The sequence below is a fragment of the Orcinus orca genome, chromosome 11 (assembly GCF_937001465.1).
Source record: "Orcinus orca chromosome 11, mOrcOrc1.1, whole genome shotgun sequence".
Lineage (NCBI taxonomy): Eukaryota > Metazoa > Chordata > Mammalia > Artiodactyla > Delphinidae > Orcinus > Orcinus orca.
Genome location: NC_064569.1, coordinates 94,659,258 through 94,677,085, shown reverse-complemented (window position 1 = coordinate 94,677,085; position 17,828 = coordinate 94,659,258). Strand labels below are relative to the sequence as shown.

The 17,828-nt window shown below is 42.5% G+C and overlaps 1 protein-coding gene across 16 annotated transcripts in view; it reads right to left on the bottom strand.

Annotated features, from left to right (window-relative positions):
- Nucleotides 1-17,828, bottom strand: part of TNRC6B (trinucleotide repeat containing adaptor 6B) — a 251,404-nt gene that overhangs the window by 27,624 nt on the left and 205,952 nt on the right. For 11 of the 16 annotated variants that reach the window (XM_033404923.2, XM_033404928.2, XM_049693900.1 and 8 more), the window contains 5 exons: nt 16,368-16,442; nt 14,609-14,654; nt 12,838-12,986; nt 11,591-11,761; nt 7,042-7,167 (listed from right to left, as the gene is read on the bottom strand). In XM_033404923.2, the coding sequence (XP_033260814.1) occupies nt 7,042-7,167; nt 11,591-11,761; nt 12,838-12,986; nt 14,609-14,654; nt 16,368-16,442 (567 nt within the window). The remainder of the gene's footprint in view (nt 1-7,041; nt 7,168-11,590; nt 11,762-12,837; nt 12,987-14,608; nt 14,655-16,367; nt 16,443-17,828) is intronic. The other 5 variants (XM_012536632.3, XM_049693904.1, XM_012536628.3 and 2 more) reach the window with 2 other exon arrangements.

Below are 17,828 nucleotides of genomic sequence, written 5' to 3'. Positions count from 1 at the left end.
GTGGGCTTTCTCTAGTTGCGGCGGGCGGGGGCTACTCTTCGTTGCGGTGCGCGGGCTTCTCATTGTCATGGCTTCTCTTGTTGCAGAGCACGGGCTCTAGGGGCGCAGGAGGCTTCAGTAGTTGTGGCACGTGGGTTCAGTAGTTGTGGCTTGTGGGCTCTAGAGCTCAGGCTCAGTAGTTGTGGCGCACAGGCTTAGTTGCTCCGCGGCATGTGGGATCTTCCCCGGCCAGGGCTTGAACCTCTGTGTCCCCTGCATTGGCAGGCGGATTCTTAACCACTGTGCCACCAGGGAAGCCCCCTCTTTCAGTTTTAAAAGACCTACTGGACAAATCAGCTCGTCTCCTGATTACCGTTTCTCTTCAGTCTTGAGAATGCATGCTACCCCTTGCCACGAGCCCATGATCCCACCACCTTCCTTACTATTCCTACTACTCAAAACTAGCTAAAGAAACCACCATTCAAAGTAAAACATGCCCATGACCCAGCAGTACCCTAGAGAAATTCATCCTAGGAGACAAATAGAGGAATATTCACAGCAGCACTGCTCATAATAGCAAAAATCTGGAAACAACCCAAATGTCTATCGATAGTAGGGTAGAAAAGGTAAATGAAGGATGGTATATTCATATAGTAGAATACAGTATGAACCACAACTGCCTAAATCAACATGGGAAAATCTTACAAGCATTATCAAGTAAAAAAGTCAGAGAAGGCTACACACTGTATGATTTCATTACTTAAAGTTCAAAAAAGGGAACATGAAACATATTATTTACAGATAGACAGATACAGAAAGACCTTAAAGAAATGCTAACACAATGTATTTTTATTCTTTAATTTAAATGTCAGCATCTCATATGTTCTATAAATTGACAGTTATAAAGACTATCAAGGTTGTACTTTGAGGACTTCCTATCTAGCACTGCTCAACTTCTCTCTTCTTTTTTTTAAAATTTATTTCAAAAAAAATTTTTTTTTATTGGCTTGTTTATTTATTTATTTTTTTGGCTGTGTTGGGTCTTCGTTTCTGTGCGAGGGCTTTCTCCAGTTGTGGCAAGCGGGGGCCACTCTTCATCGCGGTGCACGGGCCTCTCACTATCTTGGCCTCTCTCGTTGCGGAGCACAGGCTCCAGACGCGCAGGCTCAGTAGTTGTGGCTCACGGGCCCAGCTGCTCCGCAGCACGTGGGACCCTCCCAGATCAGGGCTCGAACCCATGTCCCCTGCATCAGCAGGCAGACTCCCAACCACTGTACCACCAGGGAAGCCCTCAACTTCTCCCTTCTTCAGATTCACATATACTGTCCTCCTCCAGTGAATACAAAGGACCAGACAGATGCTTCACTGGGCACCTGGCAAATGACTATTCATACCTGGGTTGCAGAGTAATTAAAGTGCAGGCTTGCACATTCCCATGGCAGGGAATTAATTATTCTGGCTTAAAATCCTTTCAATCTCCAGCTGGGCTGGAGAAAGTGAAGCTCTAGTTGGGAGTGAATATGGCATTTAATGAAGCGTTACAAGTGCAAAATGACAGCAATTTAAAAGCAAGACAGACTTCCCTGGTGGCGCAGTGGATAAGAATCCTCCTGCCAATGCAGGGGACATGGGTTTGATCCCTGGTCCGGGAAGATCCACATGCTGCACAGCAACTAAGCCTGTGCACCACAACTACTGAAGCCTGTGTGCCTAGAGCCCGTGCTCCACAACAGGAAAAGCCACTGCAATGAGAAGCCCGCACACCACAACGAAGAGTAGCCCCTGCTCGCCGCAACTAGAGAAAGCCTGTGAGCAGCAATGAAGACCCAATGCAGCCAAAAATAAATAAAAGTAAAAAAAAAAAAGTCTCTTTATTAAAAAATAAATAAAAATAAAAGCAAGACAAACACCTCTAGAATATGTTACTTTCTGAACATTTGAGTAACAGGAAGAAAAAGGCAAGGTAGAAAAAAAACATGGTATGGAACATTTGTAACAAATCTTAAAGATGAGTTTCAATATCTTCTTCCTATGTTTACATTACTGACTGTCCCTAAAAAGCGGTTAAAATGGATGTAAAATTTGGTAATATTCATCAAGAATTTTATAAATTTATTTATTTATTTTGGGCTGCATTGGGTCTTCGTTGCTGTGCATGGGCTTTTTCTAGTTGCGGCGAGTGAGGGCTACTCTTCATTGAGGTTCATGAGCTTCTCATTGCAGTGGCTTCTCTTGTGGCGGAGCACGAGCTCTAGGCACATGGGCTCAGTAGTGGTGGCACACGGGCTTAGTTGCTCCGCGGCATGTGGGATCTTCCCGGACCAGTACTCGAACTCGTGTCACCTGCATTGGCAGGCTGATTCTCAACCACTGTACCACCAGGGAAGTCACTCGTTAAGAATTTTAAATGTTCAGGGATTTCCCTGGTGGTGCAGTGGTTAAGAATCCACCTGCCAATGCAGGGGACACAGATTTGAGCCCTGGTCCAGGAAGATCCCACATGCCGCGGAGCAACTAAGCCTGTGCACCACAACTACTGAGCCTGCACTCTAGAGCCCGCGAGCCACAACTAATGATCCTGTGTGCCACAACTACTGAGCCTGTGTGCCACAACTACTGAAGCCTGTGCGCCTAGAGCCCGTGCTCCGCAACAAGAGAAGCCACCGCAATGAGAAGCCCATGCATGGCAACAAAGAGTAGCCCCCGCTCACCGCAACTAGAGAAAGTCCACGCGCAGCAACAAAAACCCAACGCAGCCAATAAATAAATAAATAAATTTATAAAAATAAAATAAAAGAAGGTCTGGGGAATGGATTTAAAAAAGAAAAAAAAAGAATTTTAAATGTTCATGTGCTTTGACCCAGAAATTTCATTCTGGGCAACTAAATTTAGAAATAATGTGGGCAAAGATCTATGTATAAAGGATTTCTCTACAGCGTTACTTATGACAGTGAAAAATTAGAAACAATATCCAATAATTGGGAAAGGGAAATCAAATCAAGTCTACCTGATGGAACATTTTGCTTTGTTCATTAAGAATGATCAACTTGAAGACTATATTAGTAACCAGAAAATGTTATGACCCAATGTTAATGAAAATAGCAGGCTGCTGTGACCATGAATGCAGTTATGTGAAAAGCATGCCTGTGTACGAACAAAGTCTGGATAGGGGATTACGTAAAAATAATTCTTGTCATTGCGTCCAGTGGGGTGGGAGGGTAGTTTTGGGAAGAATTTTTTTCTGGGACTTCCCTGGTGGTCCAGCGATTAAGACTCTGTGCTCCCAATGCAGGGGGTCTGGGTTCAATCCCTGGTGGGGGAGATAGATCCTGCATGCATGCCGCAACTAAAAGCTCACATATGCAACAAAGATCCCGCATGCTGCAACTAAAGACCCGGCACAGCCAAATAAAAATAAATAAATAAATTTTTTTAAAAGAAAGAATTTTTATGTTAACCATGTTCTGCTAAATAAACACATTTCAAAAATGTAGGAGAACGCAAGTACTTTTCTTTTCCAAGTAGAGCACATACTTTGGTCATAAAGAGATTTGGAGACCCTAAGTCTCTCAGACTAAGTTCACTGTGCTTTCCTAACAATTCCACTTTCTAGATCATTCTGAAATGCATCCTCCTGTGACTTGACATATACTTACTGAACTTAAAATACATGCCCTGCACAGTTGTCGATGTTCAGTATGCAGCAACCCAGAGCAGCCACAGATCCTGCCGCTGTGAAGCTTATTACCCTCCTGGGGGTGGGGTAGGGGTGAGTAACGGTGGTGGTGGTGTACTATACACAGCCTGGGACAGCCTCCCTGATAAGGCGGGACTGAAGCAGAGCTCTGAAGGAAATAAAGACGGAGCCATGTGCCAATCTGGGAGAAGAGCATTCTGGGAGTATGTTCCCTGCACTGGGGCCAGCTGGCTGGAGAGGTCTGGACGAACAGGAGAGCGGCAAGTATGGGGGGCAGGGAGGTCACCAAGAGCCCCAAAGACCACAGTGAAGAGCTGGCTTTGTATTCTCAGTGAGAGAGGGAGCCAGGAGAGGGGTCCCGGTAAAGCAGTAACATGATTTACCTTCACTTTCTGTGATGACAGAAATGTCCCACATCTGCACTGTCCATACGGTAGGCACTAATCTGGTGTGGCTATTTAAATTCACTGAAACCAAAATTCAGTTCTTCCATTCCACAAGTCACATTTCAAGTGCTCATGCGGCTAATGGCTACACTGGACAGTGAGGTCTTAGAGGATCGGTGTGAACTCGGGGCAGAAAACAAGACTCGAGGGGGCAAGTATGGGATGAAGCGGGGGGATCAGTCAGGAGACCATGGTCACAGTAGGAAATGGTCGGACGCTGGATGAAGTTTTGAAGGGAGGATTTGTTGCTGGATTGGTTGTGCGCTGTGAGAACTCACAACCAGCTCTGGCCTGAGCACCTGCAGGATGAGACTGCCAGGTGCTTGGAGGAAGAGGATGTTTTGAGGGGAGAGTGGGATGAAACAGGAAGTTCTGTTTTGGGCGTGTTCACTTCAGATGCCTATAAGGCATCCTACTAAAGATGGCCAGAAGTCTTTGGGGTTCAGAAGAGAGATCTAGGGTGAAGTCACAGTTTTGGAACTGTCAGTATTTTAAAGTCATTCCACTGGGTGAGATCACCTAAAAGTGGATGTAAGTGGTGAGAAGAGGTTCAGATATTGAGGCTGGGGTACTCTGATGTTTAAACACTGGGGAAGTGAGGAAGAACTTGTAAAGCAGAAAGACAAGAAAAGGCAGGTGGAGAACCAATACAGAAGGTGTCTGAAAGCCAAATGAATTATTTCAAAAAGGAGGGAGTGATCCACTGTGTCAAATGCTGATACATGAGTACAAACTGGGGAACAGATCACTGTATTCCACAACACAAAGATCACCAGTGACCTTCACAAGGAGGTCTTAATTCCCACTGCCACTATCTTTTTTTAATTTCATGCTGTGTTTCATTCATTCATTCATTTATTTGCGACAGGTCTTAGTTGTGGCTTGTGGGCTCCTTAGTTGTGGCATGCAAACTCTTAGTTGCAGTATGCATGTGGGATCTAGTTCCCTGACCAGGGATCGAACCCGGGCCCCCTGCATTTGAAGTATGGAGTCTTAACCACTGTGCCACCAGGGAAGTCCCCCTGACTGCTACTATCTTATCTGGACTCCTGCACTAGCTTCATAACTGATCTCCTTTGCTCTAGTGATTCTGTCATTCAAACATGTCGTCTATATCATGGTGTTATTTTTCCAAAATTTAAATTTTCCTATACTGCCACTCAGTTGAGAAATCTTGCCTAACACTATATTATCTTTAGCAGGAGCAGCCAGACTCTAGGGAGCATGTAAAAATCCCCTGGGGGTGGTGAGGCCCCAACACCCAAGACTCTGTGTCTCAGTAGATTGAGGAAGACCCAGAAACTGTGTTTTTAAGTAGCAGCCAAGATAATGTTACAAACCATGGTGACCAAAGGACAAAGTCCAAACTACTTAGCAAGACAAACAAAACCGTTCCAAATTTGGCCCCAAACTTCCTGACTATCTTCTTCCTATTCCATTCTAGACAGCATACCTACACTTCCACAAGCTCAAACTAACTACTCACACTAACTGCATTTCCCCAAACGTGCCGTGTCCTTCCAGATATTACTGCCCCCTGCACAAGCTGCTCCTGCCTCCTGGAAGGCACCTTTCATCTGGCTGTGCCCAGCGAACTCTGACTCGTTCTTCAAGACCCAGCTTAAATGTCACTGCTAGTGTGAGGTCCCACCCTGCTCCCCAAACTCTGTTAAGCTTTTCCATGCAGCACGCTATCTACCGACTACTCTGCCATCACCGCCACAACTCCAGGAGGCAGCGATGGGAGAGGCAGTGTTTTCTTCAACCATGCACTGCCAACACACAACCTGGAACACTGCAGACGTTCGATAACCATGGACGGCTGTTGGCCTGATGGCAAGGCATGTTGGCAAGTGCTCCAAAAGGTAAGACACTGCCACTGTAAAGGGCTGGGGAAGTCAGGAACAGCTCTACCTGGGACTTGAAGGATGAGTGGAACTCAAGAGAAAGGGAAGGGGAACAAGAGAGACCTAAGAGGACTCCAGACAGGACCGTGAAGATGCGGGCAGGGGTACGATCAACATTCCTTCCTCTACCAAGATGGACAGACTCAACGTCCAAAGCAGGATTTGAAATCTATAGATTATGGTTTCAAATAAACATTTTAAGCTTCTGTCTTACAAGATGTATCAAAAAACAAACAACAAAACCTGATCCTTCACAACCTGTTGGCTGGATCTAATAAGTATCCCACCCCCTCTTATACGATGGGACAGACTCAAAGCTCTTGATCTTGATTCACACACTGAATCTTTACTTGGGCTTATCAGCTTTTACTTTGCTCCTCAGACCTGTTTCCCACAAAGGTGTATGAGAGGCGGTATGTGGTAGACTGGCACAAATCTCTCACCTATACCCCCGAACAACTCGTCCAATCTCCTGCTAATAGAGGGTCCTAAAGGGTTCCCATGGTACCCAAAAGACCGTGTCCTACACAAAGTTGCTCTGTGAATAAGTCTCTGCCGCTTCATTAGTTCTTGAACGCCCCCTAGAACACCCAGTCAGTGTTTTAGTATGTATCTCCTCAAAACTTTTCAGAATAACCCAGAACCTGGCAATTACCCTGTGAAGCCTTGAGGGCAACCAACTTCTGAATGTTGACACATCGGAATTTACACAGTAGTTTTAATTATACACAGTTTAAAAATCAATATAGCATTGGGAAAATATACAGGAGATCTAAAAGGAATATAATCATAATGCTTTTCATGTAAAAACATCTACTTTGTATGCACGATACAATAAAAAAAACAAACGAGATTTGCCATCTTGTTCTAAAAATCTTGATCCCTGGCATCCGGATTTTTCCCATTTTAGATGGGTAACTGTTATTCCTTTTACGCCCACAAAACCAGTCAGTTGACAACTAGTAACCACCTGGACTTTTACTTATGAGTTGTGGATCCATGAACGGCTTACCTGGGGGGAAATGAACTGGGGAGGCACTTGCGCCCGGAGATTAGGAGAAGAATTCAGTGGCTGCACGGGGGTGTGCACGCCTCTCGATTGTGCTGTGCTATTTCCAAACAAACCATGATTGCCACCCTGTCAACGGAACAGCGACGGTGAGGCTTTTTGTTAACATAAGAAAACACAAATAAGAAACAGTTCAGGTTTTCTCTCCCTCAGAAGAATCATATCCCGTGTTCCGTGGAATCACAGAATTTTACAACTGAAAAAAACTCCTGATCTCAGAATGCTCAGAAAAGTATTCAAATCCAATCATGGGCATATCATCACCACCCCTGCAGTCTGATGCATTCTATAAACCAAAAGCATTAAACTTAGTCGAATGTTAGAAAAAACACTACTTTGTTGTTGTTGTTATTGAAAGGTACAGGCAGTATAACATTTATTTAACTACTTTCTTTTTTAAGATTGGGTTTACCGAATTTATTCTCAAACTATATAACCTGAGACGCACCTTAAAAAGCAACTGAGTAAAAATGCAGGCTTGTGAATAATATCAGTTGTAACACAATACTATGATATGACTTCTCTGAATTCGCTGATTCAATCATAAAATCAGTGCCACCCAACTGTGAGCCTAGCTCCCTGAGGACCCTACTCCAGATCCGAGCACCCTTCCCTGTCCTGGGTCTGCCTGGTCCCTTCTTTACTAGAGGAGGAAATGTGAATCAACCACGGAGTGAGATAAAAAAGGAAGAAACGGAAAAAGTGAAAAATCATTCCAGGGCTACCAAAACAAAACATTACTCACCTGTAACTTCTCATTCAAATGTATGACTATCAGTCTAGTCAAAAAACAAGCTTAGCTCCCTGATCTCTGGATGATCAACTCATTGAAGCAGTTCTAGACTGCTCCAACCAAAGAGCTATAAAAAGCTGGGCTGTATATATGTATATATATGTATATATATATGTATATATGGCCCTTCCTTTCTGACTTGTTTCTAGCAGAGAAGCAAAGAAATCATATTCGATACTTGATGCTGCCCGACGTAGTTTTCTATACCATCTTCACTTGGCCTCTTCAAGGCCCAGCTCAGAGGTCAAACTCATCAACAAAGTCTTCTCCCAAACATTCCTCATTGCACATTCAGATTCACTGAGCCCACCTCTACATTCTCAAAACACTTGAAAACTCTTTGATAGGATCCATCATCAAATCATATTACAGTTATCTTCCATCCTGTACTTCCACCACCAGCTTAATATTTCCCTCTTTGTACTCCCAGAAACTCAATCAAGCCCTGGTCTGTAGGATGAGCACATCATTTGCAAACATCCATGACCCACCAATTTCATACACTTGAAAACAAACGTCCCACTGAACACCGTCAGTGAAGACAGCTACACCACTGCTTATACCAAGTCTGTGAGCTCTGAGCTAAGGTCATCACCATCATCTTATCCCTGGAATCGTGGGGATTAAGGCAATTTTAAAGAAGAATTTTGTCCTTAAGTTCTAGAGCACCAAAGATATTTTGATGGCTTAATGATTCAAAATAGATTAAGGGACTGCTTCAGGGGAATTAATGAACTTAAAAGTATTGAAAATAAAAATGATTATGAATATAAAGTAGAAATGGCAATTAAAATCTGTGTACATCTCATAAAAGAAAATCAAAGATCCACCATGAATTTTAAATCTCCCAGAGGACTGTTTAAACATGAAAAGACCTTTAGTTCTAGAAACTCTAATGTCTCTGTCTCTCCTGTCTTACTAATCAAACTTGTCATTCTGAGGTGAAATGGCTCAGTTCTAACTTTTCTGAGATCCTGGTAGTCTGGAGCTTAGCTACTAATTCTTCCCAGGAAAATAGGAAACATTTATTTTGCTAAGACTATTCCACTGAGATCATTCTCACACTTTACTATCAAAGTAATGACCTTGTTATTAGATGTTAATTATTCATGGATGGCTCCTGGATGGTGGGGTTTCTGACAGCTAAAGTCCTTGCCAGAACCTATGTTTTGCAGGGCTCCAAACTGCTCTGTATGGGTCGTTTTAAATTTCAACCTCTCTTTCTGGTAAGAGGTATTACAAAGAATTTACCTTTTTTGGTTTTTGTAAAATCAAGCCCTACTTTCCTATTCCTAGGAGAAAGAGTCCATCCCACTCCCACCAAAGGTTTTAGGTTTTCATTATCAAGTGTCTCTAAAGCCATACCAAACACTTGGATATATCTGATACAGATAATAACAAAGATAAGTCAACATAAGTTTATCAAAAAATACCTTTTTTAAAAAAATAAAACCCTTTTTAGATCATTTTTATTCATTATTTACTGTTAAATCTTGCTATTTTATTTTTTGGCTGTGGCATGTGCCTGGTGAGATCTCAGTTCCCCGACCAGGGATGGAACCTGGGCCATGGCAGTGAAAGCCCAGAATTCTAAACACTAGGCCAACCAGGGAATTCCCATCTTCTCTATTTTTTAATATGGAACCTTTGGCATCACAAGTTGGTCATCTTCTTGGCTCAGAAGTAGCTATTTTGCACAGTAATGTATTTAATGGTAATCATACAAATCCAGTCTTTTTTTTTTTTTTTTTGCAGTACGCGGGCCTCTCACCGTTGTGGCCTCTCCCATTGCGGAGCACAGGCTCCGGACGCGCAGGCTCAGCGGCCATGGCTCACGGGCCCAGCCGCTCCGTGGCATGTGGGATCTTCCCAGACCGTGGCATGAACCCATGTCCCCTGCATCAGCAGGCGGACTCCCAACCACTGCGCCACCAGGGAAGCCCAATCCAATCTTATTTTAAAAAACTATATTTAGAGATTAGGAAAACCAGCATCAAAAGCATATGTATATATAAATGGTGGCTTATCTGGCTATTTCTAAAGCTTCACTGTTGTATGTGAGGCTTTAATGATGACCTGAGCCTAATAATTATTGGTGATGTTTGCCTCAACTACAATGTTTAACTTAGAAAGGTATATAGATTAAAAACAAGGTTATCAAGCTAATTGAAATCTTCTGTAATTTCGGAAAAACCCTCAAATTTTATTTTGAAATTATGAAGTATGTTAACTCTGCATGAAAATAGTGTGAAAAAACCATAACCATATTTGGATAGAACATGTATAATCAACTTGGTTCACAATGGACTTTGTAGCAATCCACAGATCAAAAAAATGAAGAGAAATGACCTTTTTTTAGAGTCCAGTGCACAGCTAGTTTGGCTGGTCACTTATACTGAAGTTTATGTACTATAAGTATCTGATAATCAGGTGATCCTGGGAGAATACTTATGATTACCATTAACCAAGAGTATTAAGACTATCTTCTATTTGATATATCTCAACCCAAAAGAGCCCTCCTCCCCACCAAAATCGATATAATTGTTTCTTCTCTGTTTATATAAGTAATACACAGCCATGTCCTCTGTGGAAACATTAGGAAAAAGAGCGAAATATCAAGGAAGAAAACAAAAAACTACCTATAACTCTCAATCCAGAGTTAAGCAATCTGAACACATGGATATAATATAGTCCATTTTTAAAATGTGCTAAGGCAACAATTAGAAAGCATATGAACGATCTATATGCGTCTTGAGGACTATAGCGTAAGAGGTGTTTTATACCATCCTTTCATTTCTATGTGAAAAGTCATCACGTGCAAACATAATGGACGCAACTAATAATTAAATGTCCTTCTGTGACATTCAGAGATGAAAGCAGAAGGACAAGTAAGTAGTCATGGAGCTAAGGCCAGGAAAGTATCACTGGAGCCACTGTCACAAAGAAATTGTCCCCAAATTCCTGGTTTTCTCCACAAAAACTACAACAGAGCTACGGCAAGGTGACAGACAGAGGCCTGCTCTGTCCGCCTGGGCCTGTAAAGGCGAGGCGGCATGATCAGGCCAGCCCTGCCAGTCCTGTTTCTGCTGCACAGCCCTTCCTTGGAGGACTGACAGATCCAACCCCAGGAAAGGCGCTGCTCCAAGCTGAATCAAACGCTGGGCAACATCGGTCTTCTTAAAGCTTCATTATCTAACATGTAAGTTACCTTTCTCTGGGTAATATGATACTTAAGGACACTGGATTCTTAAGATGCTGTAACCCTCCAATATTTAATCTTACTAGTTTTGCTGCTGCTTTCTAATTAGCAATTTTATTAGATTGAAAAGACCTCACAAGTAGTCTTGCCATTCAATCAAACGTTCAAAAATGGCAAATATGATGCTAAATTAGATGATAGAAGGTACCTGTAAGCTTCTTTAACATTTTCCTAAGCCAGTCATTAGTTAACTATTAAACGTAAACTTATGACCAAAAATGGGAAGACAAAAGAAACATATTTAAAATAAAACCCATGTTGAGAAACATGAAGAGAGATGGGTTCTATGGGCTGAAAGAGCTAAAGCCTATACTTAATATCATTCTGTGCATTCAGTAATCAACAAATTTCCCAAGACAGACAAATGATGCAATAAACTGCAGACCAGGGCCAAGGCGAGGCCACAGCCAAGCAGTTATAAATTTGAGAGGCCTCCTTACTTGTCTAGCAGCGAAGTTTTGGGGGTTGAGCCCTGTGCCGATTGCTCCAAGGCTGACGTTGGGTAGTGTGGAACCAGAGGGAGACAGCTTGTAGCTGGGAGAAGGGGAGAAGGGAGAGCAGGGAGCCTCATCCCCAAGGCACCCATCTTGATTGGAGAAAGGCAAAGTCAGCTGAAAAGTAGTAGTAGTTAGCCAATCACAGTGAGTGTTGGTTAGTGAAGCAACAGAATGCAAGAAGGGAAAAGAGAAACACCAGGAATAAACAAGGTTAGAGTGTATTAGCAGTAAACGAGGATAGAATTTGGATCTGATAATAGTCATGATACTTTGCCCAACAGACACCATCTGTCATCCTCTTTCCTATAGATTCTTATCCTCTAAGTTAGTTAACACATTCTGTCCATTGCACTAAGATAAAAATTGCCAGACACTTCATTTTCATGCATCTAGTATTGATTGCTCTAACTACGTGGCTGCCGAAACAGAAGCCACGGCAGTCTTCGTGCGGATATGTTGCTGTCTGGATCAGCACTGTGGTGTCAAAAATGTGCCAGATCTAAACACTCTGGTTTTAACTGCCTTCTGAAGACCAGGAACACTGCAAATTGGTATTCTGAATCAAGGAATGACCTCCTCCATTAGAAATGTTAAAAATCCCAACAGATAGGTATAAATGACTTGTTTAAAGCAGGTAGTTGAGAATTTGAAAAGTATACCATCATAACTAAAAACAGATCATTATGGAAATGGAGAAAGAAGACAAAAGAGCTCTCTTAGAAATAGCAAAGGAGAAAGTTTTGGATCATCTCGACAAAGCTAGAAGGCAAGGCCTTAGGAGACACAGACTATTTGCACAAGATCCAAAAATTTATTTTTGTAAATTGCACAACAGCAGAAAAAAGAATTCAGAATAAATTTGCCTCTAGGATTTCTTCTACGTGTTTTGAGTGTGCATTTCCCCCGCTATAAATAGATCACTTCCCCCCTCCAAACTTCATAAATTCCCCAAAACTTAGACCTTGTTCACAATACTCACATTCTAAAGACAGATGGTTCTAGCTGCTGCCTAATCACCTGCCAACAACAGCTATTTTCATGTCACCATTCAAAAGTAGGTGGCGTTTGTGCTTTGCTCGCTCATTCAGTTCAGTAATTCTATGCTTCCTTCTGGAATTAATTATCAAAAGACAAGTGGGAACCAAAGTGGTTCTCATGAATTATTATCTTAAACCAAGGATTCAACTCACCTTCTCAAAATAAGGCCCACTATCTGTGGTTCCCATGTCTTTGGAATTAGGTGGACGGAACCCAGATCGATCCTTCCTCATGATATCATTAAAATCCCCGAGATTCATTGCTCGCTTGTCCACATCAAATTTTTTATCCGGAAGGCTCCCTGAAAAGTAACACAGAAGGAGTGAGGATGTTAACAGTCGATGTCTCCCTCATGACCAAGAGTGACCTGTCCCACTACGCTCCCTGAGGTGCAGGTGTAAGACCAGAAGAGCTTTTTACTGGTTCAGGCTGCTGGTGGTCCTTCCTGGAACACATATGGATGCCTTAAAAACAAACCAAAACCAAACAATCCCCCCCAAACCCCACAACATATATTAGCTGTAGCCGGTTTTCTATGGAAGACTGAAAGAGAGCCTGAGGGCTAACCTAGTAAAAAAATCTCTAACTAATCTAATTCTTAGACCGGGTATTGATATGTTTGATGAACATATCTTGCTCATATATTCAAATGTCCTCAGTGAGAGGATGTGTCTCTTGTTAATATTTTAGCATCTGCTAGACAAACAGCTGGGGTTGTGAAACACGATTATGAGGAATAAAAAGAGCAAAGAGGCATGGTTGTTGCCCTAAAACTTAGAACTTCATGCTGAACGCAGGAGATGGTGTGCCATGTTACTGGTACAATGTAATTTCCCAGGTGCAATGGCTATTCCCACTTTCTTTCACATATCTATAAATTTGCTATGGTACAGTGACATGAAGCTCATTTTTTAGCTGCTCTCATATTTAAGAGAATCACAGATCAGGGGTTATTTCCCTTATCTCCTAGGATTGTTTCCTTTTCTTCCCGGTTTGATTCTTCTTAAGTTCCTTCAGGTGAGCGACAGCATCACTGTGAAGGTCCCACAGATGAAGGGCTGATGCTGCATCTGCTCTACTTGCAGAGGAGGGGGTTGGTCAATAATGGGACATCCCAGTGCAGACAGACCTGGCCACCTGAGAGCTGACTCTGGCAGGGCCACAGACATATTTTATTTGGCCACACACAGCATTTTTAAAAATCTGGATTAGCTTCCACTATTTAAAAATCAGGATGTCCAGGACAGGAATAAAGATGCAGATGTAGAGAATAGACTTGAGGACAGGGGGAGGGGGAAGGGTAAGCTGGGACGAAGTGAGAGACTGGCATGGACACATATACACTACCAAACGTAAAAGAGACAGCTAGTGGGAAGCGGCCGCATAGCGCAGGGAGATCAGCTCAGTGCTTTGTGACTACCTAGAGGGGTGGGATAGGGAGGGTGGGAGGGAGACGCAAGAGGGTGGAGATATGGGGCTATATGTATATGTACAGCAGATTCACTCCGTTATAACAGCAGAAGCTAACACACCATTGTAAAGCAACTATACTCCAATAAAGACGCTAAAAAAAAAAAATCAGGATGTCAATGCATATCTGAATTTCTGGCCTCTCTTGAAAACACTGGAGGACCTGGCAAAGCTGAGCCTACACTCGTCCACAACAACAAGTGCGAACGGCCGAGCAAAGGCTGACTCCTTTATGTGGAACACACGGTCTCCCCAGCTGCCCAGTGGCCTCCAAGTCTCAAGTTTTTATACGTGGCACAAACTACTCATTTACGTCAAGCACGGTGCCTTCCCCAGAGCGAGTGTGGAATATGTGTCTAGGAACTGCACCCATCCCAACTCAAAGTGAGCAGGGGATCCCAACAGGGTGTCATGAACAACATATTCCATTCGTATCAGTGGAGGGATACACACCTACAGACAAATCCATTTTGCTACTTGGATTATCTTCAGTTTGACTCTGAAAATAAAGAAGAGTGAAGGAAGATTAAAGGCTTGAATTAAACGTCTGAATCAGAGGAGAAATGGCATTATTCATGTGTGAGCCACACCTTACTTTACTACTAGGACTATGCAAGGTCCTTGGAAATGAACCTTAAACTGGAATGAAGACAATAACTTTTTTTTTTGGCTGCATGGCATGAGGGATCTTAGTTCCCTGACCAGGGATTGAACCCATGTCCCCTGCAGTGGAAACGTGAAGTCCTAATCACTGGACCGCCCGGGAAGTCCCAAGACAGTAACATATATATATATATATACACACACACACATATATATATATATTTATTTATTTATTTTTGGCTGCACTGCATCTTTGTTGCTGCACGCGGGCTTTCTCTAGTTGTGGCAAGTGGGGGCTACTCTTCGTTGCGGAGCACTGGCTCTAGGCACATGGGCTTCAGTAGTTGTGGCTCGTGGGCTCTAGAGCACAGACAGGCTCAGTAGTTGTGGCGCATGGGCTTAGTTGCTCTGCGGCACCCAGACCAGGACTCGAACCTGTGTGCCCTGCGTTGGCAGTGGATCTTAACCACTTCCCTTCCCCCACAGGGAAGTCCCAGTAACATTTTTTTTTTCCTTTTTTTTTTTTTTTTTTTTTTTTTGCAGTACGCGGGCCTCTCACTGTTGTGGCCTCTCCCGTTGCGGAGCACAGGCTCCGGACGCGCAGGCTCAGTGGCCATGGCTCACGGGCCCAGCCACTCCGTGGCATGTGGGATCCTCCCGGACTGGGACACGAACCCGTGTCCCCTGCATCGGCAGGCGGACTCTCAACCACTGTGCCACCAGGGAAGCCCCCAGTAACATTTTTAATATGACTAATTTTGGGACTTCCCAGGTGGTCCAGTGGTTAAGACTCTGCGCCCCCAATGCAGGGGACCCGGGTTCGATCCCTGGTCAGGGAACTAGAGCCCCGCATGCCACAACTAAAAATTCCGCAAGCCGCAACTAAGACCTGGTGCAGCCAAATAAATAAATATTAAAAACAAAAATCTGACTAATTTTGATTGCTGTTGGTGTCTATATTCCTAAATTCGATTTTCACATCAAATTAGCTTCAGTAAATCTATGGGCAGAGGAACAGCTAAACAGCTGCTTGGAGAATTAAACCCCTGTGCTCAAGTTCCAGTCGGCTCAGGATCAAATTCCAAGAGCGGCAGCCAAATGATGACAACTTCTTCTTGTGACTTGTCAAGTCATCAGATCTTGAAATGTGCAGCCAAGTCATTTGTCTTTTGGCAACCAGGACAGGGTGTCCCCATAATGTTCCCGAGAGATCAAAAAATTAGAAATTCTACAAGAACTGCCTATATAATTAATCACAAATAGTTTCCCTAGTTATTCTGCAGTTGCTGTCTTTTTAAAAATTATAATATTAAAACTGCTACAGTACTCAGCAAAAATTATATAAATTTTAAGTACTTGGCTTTTTCTTCCCTAACTGCCTAAGGAAAAGGATACAAGGACTAAAAATACAAAAGCTGTACCCTTTAAATACTGGAGTATTTCGTTAAGAAAAAAAGAATAGAGAACAAATACTGCCTAATCCAAATCAGGAACACTGCTTAACCAGTTTCTAAATCTGTACTTTTGTACTATATGTGGCAGTGGTCTTAAAATTTGTACTAAATGTAAAAGTTGGGATACATTACACATATGAAAAAGTAAAACTTACCAGCAATCCCATATTTGAAAACTGTTTGGCAAGGGGATTCATCCATGAATCATTGTTTCCTCCTTTTAGTGAGCACTAGAGAAATGAAATATGTAACCTCAGAATCAAGTAATTTATTTTATTTCAACTTCCTTAGTTGCATAAGTACTGACTGAAAATGCAAAACCAAGAGTTTACCTTTTTGAACCCTAACTATTCCTCTTTAACTATAGTTATTTTGATATGTTATCTGTTAGCCTAAAAAAGTACTACGCTTTAGTTATTACATCTATGTTTTCATTCTTACTTTATTCGTTGCACCGAATTAGAAGTAACTGGAAAAATATATGGTCAGCTAGTGTTTTTACCCTACAAATAGAAGGTCAATAGCAGATTTTCTAAAACATAATGTTTGCATGCTAGTATTTTCTCTCTTACTATCTCCTTGTAACCCAAGCCGGTTTGTATTAGGAGTGAAGAAAAGGAGTTTGATGCTAGTGCATGTTATTTGGAAAGGAGCCCATTTAAACTAGTCATTATTCTCTGTGTGGATACAATGAGGAACTCATCCACGTAGCACTTTCATCTGCTTGTTTTCATAGTGTAAAGATGTGGCTCCCCAATGGGAAAGAAGCCTAGCAGAAGACGCCATCATCAAGCTCACCGCATAGCCGTTACTACGAGGGCAGTTAGTTTTCAGTGCAAAGGTGGCGGATGTAGGTTTCTGCTTGTTTCTTAATGGGACAAACTAGTTTCTCCACTGAACAAGGCACCAGTCATCAGTTCCACTTTTGTTTCTACGTAGAAGGTGAGTGGAACTGTGGCAGGGACCTTGTGGGGGCAGGTGATGGGGCTTTGTGCACGTGTGCATTCTCCGGGTAAAGATTCTATTTGTGTTCTGACGGTATTGGTCAGATCAATTTTATTATTCTTGCAAGTGTTAAGGTACTTAGTTTGAAGGTCAAAAAAAACCCTCACTGGAAGGAGAAGAGAAGTGGTAGTTACTTTGTGGACAGATGTTAGTGATGACAGCACAACAATGTGAATGTACTTAATGCGACTGATCCATACACTTAAAATTGGTTAAGATGGTAAATTTTATGTCAGCTGCATTTGACCACACACACAAAGAGGCCCTCAGTATGAAAGGTCAGAATCATCAGTCATGGAGCAGAAACATTTAATTCCCAATTAACTTCATTAAATCTTGGTGGTTCCCGGAGTGGGCTAGTACCTTTCACTCAGTTGCTTCCTCAACAGTCTCCTGAACTATCTTGTAATTTGGTCTTATTGTTAATTTGTAAATAACAAAAAGAAAGCCACAGCAGACTAGACAACACGAATGTACTAAAAATGCTGGCAAGTTTACTGAATAATTTCTTTTGTGACTGGAGTAATAGAAGTCCTTTAAGAGGGAAAACTGTAAATGACTGCTTAAACAAAACATCTCTAACAGACACCACCTGTATTCTCAGGCCTAAA